Here is a 20,962-nt window from a genome sequence, read left to right as displayed (position 1 = left end):
CCTCACCTGGTAGAACCTGGGCAGTGACATGACACATTCTAGCAGGCTCTTCCTGCTCAGGTTGATCAGCTTGATTCTGTGGTTGGTGTTCAGGAAGTGGAGCTGCAGAGTAATGAGCTTTGTCAGCCTGTTGCAGCGCAAGGACTGGCGCACACAGAAGTCCTGAAAGAGGAAGGATGAAGAGAAGAGAGTCAGGTAAGCAAGGCGGAAATAGCTGCTGCAACTGTACCTAATTGCAACAGCACAGCCTTCCCAACCTGGTGCGCTCCAGATGTTTTGGAAGTCAAGTCTCACCAGCCCTAACCAGTATGGACAATGGTCACAAATGCTGGGAGTTGTAGTCCAAAACATCTGGACAGCACCAGGTTGGGGAAGGCTGCAACAGGGCAACTTGATATACAGTTAGGGCCAGAAATATTGGAACAAAGCTAACTGTTTTGGCAATTGGCCTCTGTACACCACCACATTGAAGTTGAAAGGAAACACACCCAGATGGGAGCCAAGTCAGGACTTTCAGCTGTCATTCAAGGGGTTGGACAAAAGTGGGGCACTAACCATTCAGGAAGGACAGCCAGTGGCATACACACACACCCATCGTTGGTGGCTCATAAGGAATGGAACAAACCAACATCATTTCAAACTTAAGGATCACCTTTAATACCTGGATGAAAATCCTTTGCAGTCAATGACTGCCTGAAGTCTGGAACCCATGGACATGACCCAATGCTGAGTTTCCTCCCTCGAGATGCTTTGCCAGGCCTTTACTGCAGCTGCCTTCAGCTGCTGCTTGTTTGTGGGTCTTTCTGCCTTCAGTCTTGTCTTCAGTAAGTGAAAAGCATGCTCTGTTGGGTTGAGATCAGGTGACTGACTTGGCCATTGAAGAACATCCTACTTCTTTGCCTAGAGAAACTCTTGCGTAGCTTTTGCTGTATGTTTGGGGTCATCATCCATCTGCAATATGAAGCGGCGTCCTATCAGTTTGGCAGCATTCGGCTGAATCTGAGCAGAATGGATAGCCCTGTACACTTCAGAATTCATCCCGCTGCTTTTATCAGCAGTCAGATCATCAATAAACACCAGTGACCCGGTTCCATTGGCAGCCATACATGCCCATGCCATAACACTGCCTCCACCATGTTTGACAGATGATGTGGTATGCTTTGCATCATGAGCTGTTCCTTTCCTTCTCCATACTTTTCTCTTCCCATCATTCTGGCACAAGTTAATCTTGGTTTCATCAGTCCAAAGAATCTTATTCCAGAACTGGGCAGGCTTTTTTAAGGTGTTTGCTGGCAAAGGCTCAACTGGTCTGTCTGTTCTTGAGTGTTACCAGTGGTTTGCACCTTGTTGTGAAGCCTCTGTATTTACATTCATAAAGCCATCTCTTGACTGTAGATGTTTACAATGACATGCCTACCTCCTCAAGAGTGTTCTTGACCTGGCTAGATGTTGTGTAAGGGTTGCTCTTCACCATGAGCAGAATTCTGCAGTCATCCACTTTAGTTGTCTTCCGTGGTCTTCCAGGCCTTTTGCTGTTGCTGACCTTGCCAGTTAATTCCTTCTTTTTCAGGATGTTCCAAACTGTTGTGTTGGCCACTCCCAATCTTTTTGCTATCTCTCTGATGGGTTTATTTTGTTTCCTCAGCCTAATGATGACCTCCTTCACTCGCATGGACACCTCTTTGGACTTCATGTTAGGAGTTCCAGTGAACAGCTACCAAATGCAAATGTAACACTCAGAACCACCTCCAGGCCTTTTATCTGCTTGATTTGTCATGGGGTACCCAGGAAACAGGCCACACCTGGCCATGCAGCTGCTTGTCAGCCATTTGTTCCATTACTTATGAGCCACCAACCTTGGGGGGGGGGGGGTGTATGCCACTGGCTGTCCTTCCTGAATGGTTAGTGCCCCACTTTTGTCAAACCCCTTGAATTGCAGCTGAAAGTCCTGACTTCGCTCCCATCTGGATGTGTTTCCTTTCAACTTCAATGTGGTGGTGTACAGAGGTCAACTGCCAAAACAGTTATCCTTGTTCCAATATTTCTGGCCCTGACTGTATACAGGGCACAGGGTTTGGATTGGTATGGATAGATTGTGCTTTGGAGAAGCCAGACAGGGATAGGAAGTTGGAAACGGGAAGAAAAAAAATGCACCAGTAGTTACCTAATCCTAGAAAGAGGGCTTCCCATCAGAGAGGGGAGGTTTGGAATACTCCGTTCCAAATCACAGAAGGAGATCACAGGTCTCCGTTCCAGATCACAGAAGGAGCCTTCTGTGGATCTGCAGGCTGGTGAAGAAATTACAACAGGGTGGGCAACTTGTGGCCCTCCAGATATTCTGGCCTACAACTTCAATCAGCCCTAGCCAGCATAGCCAATGGTGAGGGAGCTGATGAGAACTGTAGGCCGAAGCATCTGGAAGGCCACAAGTTGCCCGCCTCTGCCTTACAGATCCTCTTAACTCTTCCATGTTAAGAGGCTTGTGTTGCAAAACTTGGGAAGGGAAGTACAAGGGTTCCCTGGGAGCCCCGACTAGACCAATAGTAAAATAATAATAGTAAAAATAATAAACATCAATGGGGGAAACTGGGGGAAGGAGTGAGGAGCAAAGCTAGCAACAGATAACAGGATAAAACAGTACTGGAACTCCTGGAGAGAAGGGGAACCCAAACAGACTCTTCAGATGTCTTTTTGGAACGTTGAGGTTTCAGGGAGGGTCTTTTCCCCAAAACAAATGGGTCGCCACGGGTGCAGCACACAAAACTGAAAATAAGGACTAGGAGCTGAGTCAGCCCTCCCCTTTAGTCACTACTGGAGTTCTGTGTGCAAATCCTGGATGGAGGGTCATTAACCTTTTCTAATGCTAACGACTGTGGATTGCTTTATTGGTGGGAACAGTTTTCTGGCATTACTAGGGCTCTGATTGGCCAATTCAAATGGGTGTGCCCAGGATGGCTGTGTGCAAAAGGACTAGGCATAAAATAAGGCATTAGCGTACATCCAGAGGTTGTCACACCTCTTCGTGTGCTCTGTTGGTGGAAAGGCACTCCACCTGTTGTAAGTCAAAGGAAGGCAGCCACAAGCATCTGCTTTCATGCCCCAGGTCTCCAAGCCTCTGCCTGATGCGCTTACTCAGGCACACTGGATTCTCTAGAGTCCAAGTGCAAAGTGTATACTTAAAGCACAAGCGAGGCAGAGCTCCTCGATAACAGATCACAGTCCTTTTCACATATCTGATGCCACAACTATGACTATACAGAACACATGAAGCAACACGTGTCTCTGCAGCTCGCCTTTAATTTAAATTTAAATCTGGCCCTTCAGATGATGTTGGACTACAACTCCCACCACCTGTGACCATGCTGGCTGGGATGATGGGAGTTGAAGTCACGTGCAGGGCCACAGGTTCCCATCTCTATTTGAACCCCATCCAGTGTCCCCATTTTACCTTAGAATAGCTCTCAGCGGCATCTGTAAAGAGGGTCAGTGCCTTCATCAGGAGCTTCTTCAGGTATGGCACATTCTGAAGGCTTCTCTCTGGAAAGGAGAGAGGAGACTGATTGCATGGCCATGGTGAGCCGGATGCTGCCTGCTCTGTGTGAGGGGACCAAGGGATATAAAAGAAACAGCCAAATCCAGAGGTAGGAGAAAGAGGAGGCCACAAGTGAACCCAAGATAAATCAGGCAAGATAATGCAAGGAACAAAATGACAAGCAATACCAAGCAGGTAACTCAGGGGTCCCCAACATTTTTGTGTGAGAGCACACTTAAAAATGTGAGAAACAGTTGTGGGCACCACCACAAAATGGCTGATATGGAGAAGTAATTTTCCCAAGAAACTGAGTACAAACCATGCACCACATCCACCTTGCACACGTGTGCCCACGCTCTGCCCCCATCCGAGGCTGCTCAACTGCCCTCTGTGCCCCCGCCCCCATTAGATAACAGCAGTGCCCTTTTTCTTTTTTTTTAATACTGCTGCCCACCATCTTTATTTCCTAAAAATCCTCTGGGCCATTCACAGCATGTCCAGTTGCCTGGCATATAAATACATAAAAATATTTTTATGAGATTGGTTTGGTCATGATGCCGCACTGGGGAAGGTAAATTATGTCTCCTACTTTTAAACCAACTTAGGCTGGTCCAAGGCCATGCAGATTTCCAGTCTCCAGAAAGTTCTTCATCAGAGCAATGGAAATTTTGCTCTCTTTCCATTTTGCCTAATGTTCTGTGAACCTTGCTAGCTAACATAACTCCTTGACTAACCTAATTGGTCCAATAAATGAGAATAGTTTTGCCAACCTAGGTTCTTCCAAATTTCTACCAGTGGGGTCACCCTCTCAGTTTTAGAAGTATGATAGATGCGAAAATGAAAAAAATGGTGCAAAAATTTCAAAATGTTATCAGTACAGATACAGAAAAACTGTCATGAATGGATCAAAGAGGACAGGAAAGTGAATCATCTCCAAGCAACACTGCACTAGCAAAGGGAACCCTTCCAAACTTGTCCTCAGGGCAAATGCTGGCCCCAGTCTGGGAGGTTCTGGATGACCCGCTCCACCTCGGAAGAAGGAACTTCCACCATAGGTCTAATGTTCCATTCTGTCTCAGATGGAGGAGGGCAGCCAGCAGTGGGACACTCAATATTCAATCAATCAATCAATCAATGTGTGCCCCACCTTTCTACCAAAAAATGGCATCAAGGTGGCTTATAGAAACAATTAAAATTGATTAGAACAATAAAATGATAAATTAAAATACAATAAAAACATCACTATTACCAGGGGGAGGGGGGATTATTATTATAAAACAGCACCCAACCCAACAGCTCCACTTACAGGCCAAAGACCTTGAATAAATTGGTCTTCACCTGCCGGTGGAAGGACAGCAGAGAGGGAGCAAACCTAGGGTCCGTTGGGAGGGAGTTTCACAGACTGGGAGCGGCCACCAAAAAGGCTCTGCATAACATATTCCATCCACAGGTGAAGTTTTACTCAAGGGATCTTCAGTGGTTACTACTCCTCTTTCAGCAGCAAATTACATCCAGGCTTCACAAGAAAACTGAGGTCTCTGGAATTATGAACTTCCACTCCTCCACACTGACCCCTCAACAAGTCCCTCTGCAGATCAGTTGTTGTGTAATGGTAACAATGTCTGTGAGTCTCATGGATGGAGCACTCACAGTAAGACCCTTCCAGCACAGGGCGTACCAGTGCTGGAAGGGGCTTTGGAGTTGTATGAGCTCCCTGTGGCTCTTAGGGGCAGCTAAGGTTGGAGCACAGCTGGCTGAAGTGCCTGGAGTGTTCTGTATGAGCAGCTGCTGCTTAGGAATGCTCCGGCAAGCTTAGAGGAGTCTTTGCCTAGCTGCTTTGCCACTCAGTGCTGAATCCACTCTGCCCCTGTTGCTCGCGTCAGACACCCCTGCAAACCAAACCAAAACTTCTCCAAACCTGGCTAGCTAAAGGGAGGGGCAAAAGAAAGACAGGGAGGGAGATGCACACTTTTAGTTTTGCTTTCTAAGCTTGTTTGCTTCCTTGGGGGAGACATGATGAAAACTGAGAAGACGGCTATCCACAGTGGAGACCTGAAGCCTTTACCAGCCCGGCCTCATGGTGAACGGATGGCGCCTCCCCCCCGCCGCATGCCTTCCTCCGCCAGAGATGGAACTCCTCAGACAGTTCACCACTTCCAGCTCCAGGTGGCTCCCTCCTGGTGCTCCCCAGGAAGGACGGCAGCTTACCCCAAGGCTGGGAGTCAATCAGCCTCAGCTGGACGTTGGCTGCCGCCTCGTGGTTCTCCCCAATCTCCCGGCACATGCTGAAGCAGAGGGCAATCATGTTGTGCTTCTCACTGTCCCCTGGGCGGCAGCGCTTGATGTAGTCCAGGAGCGCTGTCTTGAGGGTCCCACTCTGCCACAGAGGGAGGGAGGAGAGTGTAGAAAGCTTGCATCTTGGAACCTCGCCAGCTACCATTGTCGGGGAGTGAGCTCTGGAGCCGAGCAGAACCCCCACCTCCACTCCAACGTGCAAGGAAACAACTGAACAGAGCAAGAGCCAGGTTTCACAGCCATATGTTAAGGGGTGTAAAGGCTGCAATGGGCTATGAAGGAAAAACTGTCCTTACAGTGGGGTGAGCAACTTGGGGCCCTCCAGATGTCTTGGTCTATAGCTCCCGCCACCCCTCACCATTGGCTATGCTGGCTAGGGCTGATGGGAAATGTAGGCCAAAATATCTGGAGGGCTACAAGTTGCTCACCCCTGCCTTAAGGGACTGAGGGGGTGTATGAGTTAAAGAGAGTTTGATAGCAAGGGCATTCTGTAGTGGGAATGCAAGGATTGGGATGGTTATTTTCTAAGAAGGAAACAGGCAGAACAAAGGCACTGATGGGGATTGCACAATCTGGAACTCTTGGACTGAAAAGGGTCTGTCACTTGTACCCACCGGATCCAACTTCTTTCTCATTAGCACCTCAAAATGATGCTTCTCGTGCAGCAAGTCAAAGATGTAGGTCATCTCATTGTATCTGCCAATGCCAGTGAGAAGTCGAACCTTTGGAGAGAGAAGAGCTTGAGCTACAGTGCAGAGGGAAAGGGCACCACAAAATGTTATCACATGCTCTGTGGCTAGAGCAGTGATGTGTCCGAGGAGTCACGGCAGCCACTCTCTTTCATTTGGGACAGAGTTCTTGCCTGCGGAATGCTGCTCATCAACCACATCCTCCATTTCAGCGGGGTTCCAGACAGGATGGACCGCTGGCTTTCCCAGCTGAGGGCAAGAATTGCACCAGCTTAGAGACAGAGCAGTGGAAGAAACTGATGGAAGGCCAGGAGGAAGCAATGGCTGCTGTCCGGCCGGAACAGTGGGGAGCCCCTAACTTTCACTCTTTTGCCAATTACGGCAGCCAAGCCCAGGCTGCTAGGACTGCTTTTTCCAAGACAAGCTGCATGTTACTTGCTAACATGGATCAACATACAGGACATCAGAACAAGATTCACATCAGAGCAGAAGCCGCCATGCACACGGGGGTCTCTGCCCTGCCACTGCCTTCCCTGCTCAGTGAGGGAGAGAGTAGATGTCCTGGAAAAGGCTAAACCTCCAAAGGCCAGGAGAGGAAGGGCACTGCAGCCCATCATCATTCTCTGAAGTGGGGCATTTCAGGGCATTTGCATACCACAAGGCCGTACTCTTCATTGGGTGCCAAGCATTCATCCGTGAGCATCCGGGCAGCTTGGAGGACGCGAATAATCCCTTCCATGTGACATGTCAAGCTGAAGCAATTATGGGCTAGGATCAGGAGCTCTGTAGCTAAGGAAGGAAAAGGGACCTCCATCAGGTGTACTTAAGCAAAGCTAATGTGGTCCAATGGCCAGAGAGCGGGACTTGATCTGGGATGGGCAGGCTCAAGTCCCTGTCTTGCCATAGCAGTCAGTTCCCGTCTGCTAAATGGCAACACCAACAGCCAATCCCATAGCTGTGGGAGAAAAGAAACCCAGTTCCCAGGCTTGCGTCATGAAGGTCAAAGACAGAGACCACCCCTTCCCACCCCCGGAAACACTATCAAAGGGCTCAAGCGATAAACCTGCACTGCTCCCAAGACACACGTGCATGGAGAAGTGCAGCATGTGAACCGAGGCCTCCACGAGCACAGCTCCTGGCATCATGGTGGCACATTTTCCAGATGTGCACCATGCCAAGAGAGGAAAGAGAGAGGACGCAAGGTCACTCCTACAGCACAAACACATCTATGTTTACTTGGACTTGAGTCTCACAGACTCCAATGAGATTTGTGGCCAAGTATGCATGTTTGGGATTGCAGTCTTAGTCACAAGACTGAAGTCCTCCTAAGACCGACATCATTGGATGTTTAGAGATAAGCACTTACTGCAGGGAAACTCCCCATGTGGTACAGATGAAATTTTATCCAATAGTTTCATGCCAACCAGAGTGGGGTCCTGGCACAGCTTGGCCAGCTGCAGGAATGCCTGGCTCTCCTCTGCTGGATTTCGGATTTGCTTTTTCCCTGTACATACAATATACACAGAATGACATACTGGTCACAGCACATTCTCCAGCTGACCACAAAGGCTGAGAAGGAAGCACCTCCTCTCCTCTCCAATCCCAGTTCCAGGAGTTCTTACCCCACAAGTTACATGAGCTCTCCCTTTGGTCCAAGAAAGCTATTTAAATCCCATGGCTATGGCAGTAGCAGTGATTTTTTTAAAAAGTTAGTAAGTTTTCATTCTTGTTGTAAGACGCATTGGGTCTTTCTCTGAGAATGTTGTCCAATAATAAACAATACATGTAATTAAGTGACAACAATGATGATGATGATGTAAAAAAAGGGGCTGAGGTGGAGGCAGTCACTGTGGATGCCACCCTGAACCTGAGCTGACAACATAATGCAGCAACAAAAATGGCCAGTATGATGTTTTGGGTTGCATCAAAAGACACTATGTCAGCAAAACTTTGGAAGTAACAATCAACTGTATGGAACTGAACAGACATACATGAAGAAGTGAGAACTGGACACCCCACCTTTTCCTTGCGAAGGTGCTAGTAGCTCTCGTGTGACTTCCTCGGCCACGAGCTCCGCCACAGTCCCTGGCTCCAGCCCCTGAGTAGTGATGAAGGCCTGGGCCTTCTTGCACCTGTCTGGCTGCTGAGATGACAGGATCACCCGAAGCAGCTTCTCAGAATCATGGGCAGAGATCTCACTGAAGGAACAGCCCAGCTCCTGCAGAGTACCATGGAGAAGGAGAGGGGAATACCACACATCTGTTCTACAAGAGGGAACTAATCCTGAAGCATCTGCCACCTGGAAGAAACCCCCACCCCCATGCCAAACTGACAGGCAAGACCCTTGGTGAAATTCCTGTGCTTTATGGAGCGCCCCTCCCCGGCTCCATTCATCCATCCATACCTTGGACAGTTCATACAGGCAGAGGATCTGTCTGCAGTAGTTCCGCCCATGTACACACTCCGCAGTCAGAGCCTTCAGGCTGCCTACAACCTCATGGTCTGGACACACCCCCTCCACAAAAGACCGGCACTCTAGGCTTGAGGCTGGAAATGAAAGCAAGACTCTAGAAAGCAAGGAACAACCGTGCTCAGGAGACTGACTGATAAAGGCAAACCCTCCAGGAATTGCAGGCCACGATTTACAGAAAGAGCCAACTGAGAGTGGGACAAGTACTCTTCTCTTGCCATGCTAATGAGCTCTGAAGCAATGGAGCATCTAAAAATGCTCAAAGATCTTCAGCTGTCAATTGGACACCCCCACCCCTCTCTACAGCCATTGCTGAAGAAACAACGATACCAATTCTGAAAAGTTTGAATTACAAATTTTGGGTTGGAGATGTATTACGGAAACATCTACATTTCTAAGAAGGGCTAGTGGCAAGAGCCAACTGTTCCTCCCATCACACCCACTGCTCTGTTACAGAACAGCATCACCCCTCCCCCAACAAAATGGCAAACAAAAAGGAATACATTGCAGAGGAGGAGTGTGCAGAACTCAGAGAGGGACATAAGAACCCAAGAAGAGCCTTGCTGGATCAGACCAAGGGTCCATCTAGTCCAGCATTCTGTTCACACAGGGGCCAATCAGATGCCCAAGGGAAACCCACAAGCAGGACATGAGTGCAACAGCACCCTCCCGCCCATGTTCCCCAGCAACTGGTGTATATAAGCCTACTGCCTCTAGTACTGGAAGTAACACACAGACATCAGGACTAGTAGCCATCAATAGCCTTCCCCTCCAAGTATTATGCTAACTCCCTTTTGAAGCCATCCAAAATGGTGGCCATCACTCCATCCTGAGGTAGCGAATTCCATAGTTTAACTATGTGCTGTGTGAAGAAGTACTTCATTTTATCTATCCTGATTTCCCAGCAATCAGCTTCACGGAATGACCCCATTGGGTTCTAGTTATTTTGAGAGAGGGAGAAAAATGTCTCCCCATCCACATTCTCCACACCATGCATAATTTTGTGGACCTCTATCATGTTCCCCCTCACCCTCCTTTTTTCCAAGCTAAACAATCCCAGCTGTTGTAACCTTCTCTCATAGGGGAGATGCTCCACCCCCTTGATCATTTTAGTTGCCCTTTTCTGCACTTTCCCCAGCTCTGCAATATCTTTTTTTAGGTGCAGTGACCAGAACTGGACACAGTATTACAAGTGTGGTCGCACTACAGATTTGTATAACGGCGGTATGATGTTGGCAGTTTATTATCAATTATTTTTCTAATTATGCCTAACATAGAGTTTGCTTTTTTTTTACAGCGGCCACGCACACTGGGTTGACATCTTTATTGAACTATCCACCACAACCTCAAGATCTCTTTCTTGGTTGGTCACCGCTAGCTCAGATCCTATCAGGTTATACTTTATGTTGGGGCAAAAAATCCCAACTTCATCACATTACACTTGCTTACACTGAACCATTTGATTGCCCATTCTCCCAGTTTGGAGAGAGCCTTTTGGAGCTCTTCACAATCCCTCTTGGTTTTGACCACCCTAAATAATTTGGTGTCATCAGCAAACTTGGCCACTTCATTGCTCACTCCTAATTCCAGATCATTTATGAACAGCTTGAAAAGCATTGGTCCCTGTGGCCCCACTATTTACTTCCCTCCATTGGGAGAATGTACTATTGATTCCTACTCTCTGCTTTCTGTTCTTTAACTAGTTACTGATCCATAAGAGGGCCTCTCTTCTTATTCCATGACTGCTAAGTTTGCTCAGGAATCTTTGGTGAGGGATTTTGTCAAAAGCCTTTTGGAAGACCAAGTAAACAGTGTCTACCGGATCACCCCTGTCTACATGCTTATTGACACTCTCAAAGAACTCTAAAAGGTTAGTGAGACAGGGTTTACCTTTGCGGAAGCCATGCTGATTTTTTTTCAGCAGGGTTGTCCTTCTATATACTTACGAATTTTACTTTAATGATGCTTTCAACCAACTTAACTGGAACAGATGTTAAGCTAATCAGCCTGTAATTTCCTAGATCCCCCTGGATCCCTTTTTAAAAATTGGTGTTACATTGGCCATCTTCCAGGCCTCTGGTATAGAGGCTGATCTTGGGGACATGCGGCATATTTTGGTTAGAAGATCAGCAATGTCATATTTGAGTTCTTTGAGAACTCTAGGATGGATACCATCTAGATCCAGTGATTTATTTGCTTTCAGTTTATCAATAAGCTTGAGAACTTCATCTTTTGTCACCACTATTTGCCTCAGTTCCTCAGACTCCCTTCCTGAAAACATCAGTTCAGGCACAGGCATCTGTCCTATATCTTCTGCAGTGAAGACAGATGAAAAGAATTCATTCAGCTTCTCTGCAATCTCCCTGTCCTCCTTCAGTACTCCTTTAACTCCATTGTCATCCACCTGCCTCCCTAACTAGTTTTCTGCTTCTGATATACATCTGTCAAGCTCCTATATTCCATGGTTACTGCTACTTACTGCTCTGCAATTGTTTCTTCTGAGAGTTCTCCTCTCTGTTCTTCTTGCCCTTGCTTTCCTCGTCTGCTCGTGCTGCAAGGACAGCCTGAATATCTGGGTGAAACCAGCTTTGAGGGGCTTCTCCAGAAGCCAACGCTCTGCAGTGCAAGACCAGTGAGACATCTCTACTGTAGAAATTAAAATACCGGCAAACACGGCTGGCCTCATGCACACTGCCCTCATCTAGAAGGTGCCCAATCAGAAAACTCAGAGACTCCAGTTCAGCCTCAGGAAGCGTGGCATGCAGGGCATCTTGGGAAGGCAAACTCTCAAGCTGCAAATACTTGGGCATGTTTAAAGCAGCTAGCTTAGAAAAGGAGAACTCCTTTGCTAAGGAGTCAAAGGACAGTTCACCACTCAAGGAAATCTGGTGAGACAATCTGTGCCTGACCTGCCTGGTGCCCTGGCTCAAAGTCTGTTGCATGATGCGGCAAAGCCAAATTTCTCTTTCAATCTGCTCAAGTTCATCAAGTGGAATTGGGTCACTTTTGGCTAGCCAGTGACCAGCCAAGGTAAGCAAAAGCTGCCTCTCAAGGACACTAGATGTTCTCTCATCATCCAAAGACACAAAGCCTGCCTGAGCTAAGAAGAAACTGGAGGCAGCTTGGTTTGAGATAGCATTTCTCACGTAGCTCTCATGACACTTTTTCCAGAACTCGATTCTTGTCCGCTTTTGAGGCCAATGTCCAATCTGTTTCAACAGGTGCACATTTTGGAGCACCTGCAAAACACACAATAGATTAAAATGTTTCTCAGTCCCTTCTCAACAACAATGAGAACCAAAGGAAACTGCAGACACAGGCTAAGTGTCTGTGTGCATAAAGCAGGAAACCTCTATATGCCACTTTCTAACTCTACCATGGTTAGAGATGGAACGCAGTCAACTAAAACATAAGACAAAAAGTGCTGAGTAGATCCAAAGCGACTATGCCACACCTCTTGGATAACAACATTGTCCACAGGCAATTCTGCAAGTTCTGCTACCTCCCGCGCCATGGAAAAAGCGCTTCTCTCTTGCAGATGTTCCAGAATTCTTTTGCACTCATTCTGGAAGTTCTCAACAGTGTAACTGCTTAAAATGGCACGATCAATTATGATAGAAGAATCCTTCAAGATGTAGCTGAGGGCGCTTAGCTTCTTCATATCTGGCCCTATGTACAAAAAGAGGCCAGAAAAACAGAAATGAAAAAAGACAGGCAACTGCTTAAGACATGGCACAATCTGCACTTCATAAACATGAGAGCCTTTGGGAAAGGAGCACATGGGTAGTCGGATGTCCACATCTACCCACCCGTGTCCCTCCTCATCTGCCGAGTGCCACCCTGGTTAGAAGTTAAGTGGGTGGCAAGGAGACTGCCTTTTCAGCGGTCGTATGCAGGCCATGGAAGGTTCTCCTGGCAGCCATACTGCTTTCTTTTAGATGCCACGTGTAATCCTTTTTATTTACCCAAGACTTAACTTGCTTAAGTGGTTTTTTAAAAAAATAATCTGCCAGTTTATGCAAGTAATGCACTGTTTTAATGCATTCCTGTTTTTTAAAATTTGTAAACCACCCTGGAATTTTAGACCAAGGGTGGTGTAAACATATTTTAAATAAATGAACAAATAAACTATGTATCATGCTGGGCAGCAACTGGCAGCCCAGTCCCTTCCCTTCCAGGTAGCACAAGTGATGCATACAGAGGGCAGCGACTGGGCTTGCCAGCAAAGGTTCGTGCTTTTTAACACACTTGCAAACTGCTTACTGCTCTGCCAAACGTCTTTTGGTCTCCCATCCCATTTCTATTCAACAGTCAATGGTTCTATTACACTTAAAAGGAGAATGAATTTGGCAGCCGAAGTCTTCTTTACTCCCAGTTAGCACATTTAAGGGCCGCCTGAGGCCAGGCACTGAAAACAGTACCCTGACTCAAATTAAGCTTCAGATAAAATTCACAAATGTAAATCAAGCGACTAGGCTATGTGGGCAATAAATATCAACAGGGAACACACACAAAAAATAGTCCTTGCCGTGAGGAAGAGCAACGTCCATATCTGCAAAAAGCTGAAGGAGTTTTCCTAACTCGTACTGGGTCCTGCACTGCTGTAGCATCAGTTCAAGAAGAAATGAGGCCTGTGACTCCATCCAGGGCATGGGGAGGATAGGAGGTGATGCTTCACGTGTGGCTTGGAGCTGCGTAAAGACCATCCACAGTAAGCAAGCTGGCCCCAAAGCACTCTTCCCTGCCAGCCCCTACTTCAGCTCAGGTGGAAATTCAGGCAAAGTGTGCCAACAACCACCCTCAGCAGCAGAGGCTTAGGAAATTAGGAATTGTACACACAAGAGGGGTGTGTGTACACATGCATGCCTAGATTAACTCTTCTTCGACTGGTAAAATCACCTCCTAGTGACTCAGTCTGTCAGGAACAAAGATTGCTCCAATCACGTCTGTTGTCCTACCTACCTAGGCTTCTGACTCACACTCAGCAGTCTATGGCTCACATTCCTCTCCCTATGTGCAGGACATACATGCTACCTGAAGGTAATCCAAAGCAGCAATAGTCTTGCCTGACTAGTTGATTCTCTTCTCCCCCCAGCCCCATCCCAGGCAGGCCTGGATTAAAGGTATGAAGGGCCTAAGGCTAATAAGAGGAAAGGGCCTAAGGTACTACATATTGAAAAAATCAAAATCACAAAGTCAAACAAATTGTCTAAAATTAATAAATGTATTTAAATCAAAGAGAAAATCTTCAGACATAAATCATTCATGACACATTTCTTCAAACCATCTTTTATTTGTGCATCTTCTTTCTCCCACTTCCTCATTTCAAACCTTAATAAACCTTTAAAATAGGCCTCATAGTTTGATCTCTCAAGGAATATTCTCCCATATGCCAGATTGCTTGATTTATGATTCAGGCTTTCATCCAAGGGAAGAAGGAAGGGGAAATGGGTGAAGTTCACTCTGGGGACTCACCTGGCAGTGCCTCTTCTCCCACCAACAGCCAGTGTAGTGTAGTGGTCACAGCAATGGACTGGTACTGGGGAGAATCAGGTTCAAGCCCTCACTTGGCCATGAAGCTCATGGAGTGACTTTGGGCCAGTCACCGACTCTCAGATTAACCTACCTCATGGGGCTGTGGTGAGGATAAAATGTAAGGAGGAGGACCACTATGTAAGCCACCTTGGGTTCCTTGGAGGAAATGGTGGGATATAAATGTAACCATATTTTTTAAAAAATCAATGATCTGCAGTTTCGGGGATCCCTTCACTGCAGAAGCCAGGTGGTCTTGAAGAGTGGTGGCAGAATTTAAGAGAGAAGCGGCATTGCACTCAGTCCACCTTACACACTGCTGCCTTCACAATAATATACAAATTAGAGATACCAGAACCTGCCTCGGTTATTAAAGACTTGGGTATTTTTTAAAGCCTCATCAAGTGAATTAAGCCTCTGCTTACTTTTGAAATGCTGGCTTGGAACGCAAGGAGCCTGGCCTGGGCTTCGTTGTAATTTTTGTAGTCCATGCACAATTCATACACCTCCAGCATCATCATCAGGGGGGAATCCTTCATACAATAAACATGCATACACATTTATGAAAAACATTCTACCCAAAGTAGATTGCACAATTTGTAAAAAAAAAAAAAAAAGCGCCATGAATATCAACCACCCCACAGCCCAGCTCTTGAGTCTCCAAAAGCATATGCACAAAGACGGCAGTAACTGGACAGGGGCAGTTTCCTTTCCTTAAAAGGAGCAGGGGTTAATCTGGGCTGCTCCATGTGCTGCCTTCCAATTTGAAGAAATCCTCCCCACCCCCCTCCCTGAAACTCTCCATTTAACTTCAGAGACACTTTGGAAAAGTGTGATAAAGCACAAGCAGAAAGAGAGGTCTATCAGGGGTATCGAAAGACATGGGAGTTGCAGACTGGAAAAGCAGGCCGACATAGTCCAAGTTCCCCTAAAATACCAACTAGGAACACTTATGTGGTTACCTTCAGAAAGAACTGAAAGCCATGAAGAAGCGTTCTGATTTTCTGCCTCCTTAAAAGCATCTGCCAGAGAGTGGCCAAATCCAGAAGGCCCCACTCGTGGGTTTCAACTGAACCTTCAATGTGGTTTGTCACCTCGTCAGTGGTGGAGCTATCCAAGGAAGTTATTATCCAGACACAAAGGCAATGGATAATGCTGGCATCCTGCCAAATGGGTGAACATGGCCAGAGAAAAGGGGTGAGGAGAATTGTTTTTCCAAACAAAGGAGAAAAAGATCCATGTTTAAGACCATTCATGCAGGCATTCTGAAATGCCACAGCAAGGCTGTGCACAGGCAGGGCCCATAGAAATGGATGCGCAGCAGCCTCAGATGACTCTGGCAGACTGCACCTGCACCACCTTCGGAGAAGCCATACCTGGAAGCACGCAGCCAGCACGCTCAGGACAGGTGCGTGGCACTTCACCGTTTCAGCCAGAAGGTAACGCCAGGGATGCAGCTGCTCCTGACACAGAAGCAGGATGTGGAACAGACCGCTTGTGCTCGGCTTTTGCTCATGCCTCAGCAGACAGGGGTTGCCATCCTGGCCTTCCAGCTGAGTGCCTGAGGACTGCAAATTCTCAAAGGCCAGCCTCAAGTGGCTCTGCAGAGGAGGGGGGAATTCCTGGAGGATGGGGATGACCTAGGAAAGGGAAAGAAGGAACACGGGTTTAGACACAGAACGTGAGCAAACAGATCAAAAGGGCTATCAAGTAATGGTTTAAAAGCCAGACACGTGTATACTAAACACAAATGTAGGAAATAACAATGCCTTTTCAAAAGCCTAGGGTATTTACAGACAACTGGAGCCATGCGGGAAAAACTGCTGGCCCCTCTAAGGCACAGCATGGGGGTAGGATGCAACCAAGGAAGAGAGGGAAATGGATCTCTTCCCTGCCCCACAGTTCTGTGGAATTCTCTCTCTCTCTCTCACTTTCACACATGCACACACACACAGTGACTGACACAGGAGAGATGGAGGAAGAAAGTGGGACACGTAAAACCAGGAAACAAACATGACTGACAAAACTCAGACAAATGGATACTCTTTAAAATCAAAGTGGCTTTTTTTAAAGATCATGGGCCAACAGCATAGAATCCTAGTGTCAGAGGGGTCCTTGGCGATCTTCTAGCTGTCCAACCCCCTGCTCAATGCAGACTCTGTAAAGCAGGGTGCAGCTACAGCATCCCTGAGAGATGGTGGTCTAGCTTCTGCTTAAACACCAGCAGCAAATGAGAACCCACTGCTTTCAGAGTCTGGCTCTTCCACCGTCAAACAGCTCTTAGCATGTGGAAGCTTACCCTCATGTTTAGCTGAAATCTGTTTCCCTACAACTTCCAATAATTGATTCTAGTCCTGGCCTCTGGAGCAACCGAGAACAAGTCTGCTTCAACTTCTGCATGACAGCCTTTCAGACCTTTGGCGACTGCTAGCATGGCTCCCCTTAATCTTAAGGATGAGCCACACCAAGCCCCTGTTCACCACGTGAATAATATCCATATAGATTTCCTTCAATCTTTCCACTGCAAGGCCAAATCAAGCCACAATCTCCATTACCGATCTCTTCCATATGTACCATCTTTTCTGCTCAAAAGAATTGCCTTCTACAGGCAGCAAAAGCAAAGACCAAACCCTAAATCAAATAGATATGGTAGTATCACATTTGCCTCCAGGGGCTCCTTACCTCACTTGGTGGGTAGTTGTACATCTGGGCTACAATAATAAACTGCAGCCATTCATTGGATCTAGCACACACTTTCAGAGATGACATACTCAGCTTGATGTTGTGGAGCCTGCAGAACTGGACTACCAGAGACCACTGCTTCCTTGCACCACTGGATGTCCTACAAAGAAAGGCTACATTACTGCTATTTATGCAACTAATAATTTACCAACCTTATCTCTCTCCATCCCCCGGCCCCATGCCTGCCATAAGCAGCAACCCACAAAACCACTTGCCATGGCAACTGCCCCTCCCTCCCTGCTATGATGAGAGTCCCTTTGCTTCTCTCTGGCTCAGGTGAACAGGAAACTATAGGAAGCTATGCTAATCATGCTGAAAGAGTGTTGGCAGGGAGGGATAGTTTCAAACTGTCATCCTGAAGTAAGACTTTAAATATAAAAAATAAAAATAAAAGAGCAACTGTAGAAAATAATAACGCAGGACAGGGTTGTATATTTCTTTTCCTCTCTTTGATAGGGTTCCTAGAATTTCATTCAGTCTGATTCAACTAATAACCATTTGGAAAACACAATCAGGACTCTACAGTTCCCACAACCAGCATGTCAGGGGGTAGAGCTTTCCCTTTTCTGGCAAGTGTCCTTCCCCACTTGAATTCTCCATGAACCACTAAGAATGCAGAGGGAGAGGTATCTGCCTCTCTCTGCTCAGAAGTACTCTCCTGAATGCGCAGGAACAATAAGATCTCATTTACAGGTTAATCTGGAAGATAAACATGGGTTTTCAAACATTCTAATCGCTGAAAAAGCCTCAAAGGACATTTAAATCATTCAATGTGAACGCTCAAAAATCCTGTTAGCCACTATTCCCCTTCCCAAACCCATCATGTTACCTTGGAGAAGGGGAGGGGATAGCATCTGATGGAAACCCCCCATCAACACATGGGAGATATTGGCGGGGTTCAGACATGACAACCCACAGGTGTTGAGTGTGGGTTGTTGTTGAAATGTGAGTTGAGTTGTGTGACCCCAACTGCACTAACAAACCATGGTTTGTTAACCATAAACAAACCACAAAGAGAACCCATGGCTGCTGTTGGGCTGTGAACTGTGGGCTGTTCGAGGTCCACTGTTGCACAATATTGGGAAAAGCACAGTCTCCCATCAATAGATGAATGAAGAAATGTTTAGCAAAGGGTACTTAAACATTTTATAAACAGATGATTTAAAATATGACAAAGATACTTTAAAACAATGGCAGCCATTTATTAGATTTTGGAATGGTTCCAGTCATATGAACATGTTAGACGGGAGGTCTTGAATGTTGTATAACCAAAAGAGCTTTGGCTATTGGGCAGTACAGAAATGTAATATAAATAAATAAATACATACATACATACATATTTGCCATTTTGTGACCCAACTGTCAGCTATACTTTTACTTTATGACTCATATATACCGCTTTATTTTATATTTTAATGTATTTATTGTTTGTTATGACAGGTGTACAAATATCATGTTTGTCATAATTGTTCTTTTATTTTTAAAATTCAATCAAATTTTTCAAATTAGGACACAACATAGCTTGGGCAAGGTAAGGGGTAAAAGATGAATGGCTCCAATCCACACAGGTGAGGCCAGAAACCCCATGATCCCTGGCAGAAAATGATGAAGCATGATTTCCTGCCGGGAACCATGAGGCTTGTTGATGGGAGCTTTTCAGCACCTGCTACCCTCTCCTTCACCTTTTGAATACTTTAGTTATAAAACACTTAAAATAATTTGCCCGAGTTATTTCCAATCATCAGTCAGAAATTTATTTGACTGATTTTCATTGTCATTTAAACAAACAGTACAAACCCAAAATATAGAATGGTGATAGATGTTTGGCCTTTTGACTAATTTTTTTTTTACTTAGCCAACAAAATTAGCTTTTTACATGTACTTATTCACAACTTTCACATGTCCACACTTGCATGTCCACCATCTTAGAGAATGGTAGCTTCATAATGAATACTACAGAATCAGCATGTCCACCCAAGTACATTTTGTAGCTATGTGGTCCAGAAACACATACAAACCTCAAAATTCTATGTACATAACTATTTTTATGGGACCCTATTGTGGATCAAGGAAGTATGTTGTTGTTCAGTCGTGTCCAACTCTTCGTGACCCCATGGACCATAGCACGCCAGGCCTTCCTGTCCTGCGCTCTCTCCCGGAGTGTGCTCAAGTTCATATTCATTGCATCGGTGATGCTATCTAGCCATCTCATCCTCTGCCGTCCCCTTCTCCTTTTGCCTTCAGTCTTTTCCAGCATCAGGGTCTTTTCCAGAGAGTTTTCTCTTCTCATTAGGTGGCCAAAATATTTGAGCTTCAGCTTCAGTATCTGTACTTTCAATGAGCACTCAGGGTTGATTTCCTTTAGGATTGACTGATTTGACCTCCTTGCAGTCCAGGGGACTCGTAAGAGTCTTCTCCAGCACCACAGTTCGAAAGCATCAATTCTTTGGTGCTCAGCCTTCCTTATAGTCCAGCTCTCACAGCCATACATTACTACTGGGAAAACCATAGCTTTGATTAGACGGACCTTTGTCGGCAAGGTGATGTCTCTGCTTCTTACTATGCTGTCTAGGTTGGCCATAGCTTTCCTCCCAAGGAGCAAGCGTCTTTTAATTTCATGGCTACAGTCACCGTCTGCAGTGATCTTGGAGCCCAAGAAAGTAAAATCTGTCACTGCTTCCATTTCTTCCCCTTCTATATGCCAGGAAGTGATGGGGCCAGATGCCATGATCTTAGTTTTTTTAATGTTGAGTTTCAAACCAGCTTTTGCACTCTCCTCTTTCACCCTCAACAAGAGGCTCTTTAGATCCTCTTCACTTTCTGCCATTAGGGTGGTATCATCTGCATATCGGAGGTTGTTGATAATTCTCCCAGCAATCTTAATTCCGACCTCTGATTCATCCAACCCCGCATTTCTCATGATGTACTCTGCATATAAGTTAAATAAGCAGGGTGACAATATGCAGCCTTGTCGTACTCCTTTCCCAATTTTGAAGCACTCGGTTGTTCCATGTCCGGTTCTTACTGTTGCTTCTTGACCCTCGTACAGGTTTCTCAGGAGACAGGTAAGGTGGTCTGGTACTCCCATCACTTTAAGAATTTGCCACAGTTTGTTGTGATCCACACAATCAAAGGCTTTAGCGTAGTCAATGAAGCAGAAATAGACGTTTTTCTGGAATTCTCTTGCTTTCTCCATGATGCAGCGAATGTTGGCGATTTGATCTCTAGTTCCTCTGCCTCTTCGAAACCCAGCTTGTACTTCCGGTAGTTCTCAGTTCGCATACTGCTGAAGCCTAGCTTGTAGGATTTTGCGCATAACCTTGCTGGCATGTGAAATGAGCGCAATTGTGCAGTAGTTTGAACACTCTTTGGCGTTGCCCTTCTTTGGAATTGGAATGTAAACTGACCTTTTCCAGTCTTGCGGCCATTGTTGAGTGTTCCAAATTTGTTGGCATATTGAATGCAGCACTTTAACAGCATCATCTTTTAGGACCTTAAATAGCTCAGCTGGAATACTGTCATCTCCACTAGCTTTGTTGTTAGTAATGCTTCCTAAGGCCCACTTGACTTCACTCTCGAGGATGTCCGGCTCAAGTTCAGTGACCGCACTATCATGGCTATCAGGCACATTCAGATCTTTCCTGTATAGTTCTCCTGTGTATTCTTGCCACCTCTTCTTAATCTCATCTGCTTCTGTTAGGT

General features: G+C 46.1%; 1 protein-coding gene across 8 annotated transcripts in view; it reads right to left on the bottom strand.

The window, feature by feature from the left end:
- The window catches only part of SPG11 (SPG11 vesicle trafficking associated, spatacsin), a 67,187-nt gene that overhangs the window by 12,781 nt on the left and 33,444 nt on the right, over window positions 1-20,962 (bottom strand). For 6 of the 8 annotated variants that reach the window (XR_014785437.1, XR_014785436.1, XM_084817625.1 and 3 more), the window contains 15 exons: window positions 17,201-17,360; window positions 15,895-16,158; window positions 15,481-15,681; window positions 14,944-15,051; window positions 13,497-13,677; window positions 12,441-12,655; window positions 11,466-12,225; window positions 8,921-9,063; window positions 8,536-8,734; window positions 7,883-8,020; window positions 7,172-7,305; window positions 6,442-6,549; window positions 5,741-5,909; window positions 3,449-3,537; window positions 7-162 (listed from right to left, as the gene is read on the bottom strand). Coding sequence is in view for 5 of the 8 variants with exons in the window: in XM_084817625.1 (XP_084673751.1) it covers window positions 7-162; window positions 3,449-3,537; window positions 5,741-5,909; window positions 6,442-6,549; window positions 7,172-7,305; window positions 7,883-8,020; window positions 8,536-8,734; window positions 8,921-9,063; window positions 11,466-12,225; window positions 12,441-12,655; window positions 13,497-13,677; window positions 14,944-15,051; window positions 15,481-15,681; window positions 15,895-16,158; window positions 17,201-17,360 (3,025 nt within the window). In the remaining 3 variants the exon portion in view is untranslated. The remainder of the gene's footprint in view (window positions 1-6; window positions 163-3,448; window positions 3,538-5,740; window positions 5,910-6,441; window positions 6,550-7,171; window positions 7,306-7,882; window positions 8,021-8,535; window positions 8,735-8,920; window positions 9,064-11,465; window positions 12,226-12,440; window positions 12,656-13,496; window positions 13,678-14,943; window positions 15,052-15,480; window positions 15,682-15,894; window positions 16,159-17,200; window positions 17,361-20,962) is intronic. The other 2 variants (XR_014785438.1, XM_084817626.1) reach the window with 1 other exon arrangement.

Source organism: Heloderma suspectum, chromosome 11 (genome assembly GCF_057233095.1).
Source record: "Heloderma suspectum isolate Gila_16-S chromosome 11, 16-S_ref, whole genome shotgun sequence".
Classification (NCBI taxonomy): domain Eukaryota; kingdom Metazoa; phylum Chordata; class Lepidosauria; order Squamata; family Helodermatidae; genus Heloderma; species Heloderma suspectum.
This window is presented reverse-complemented; position numbering and strand designations above follow the sequence as displayed.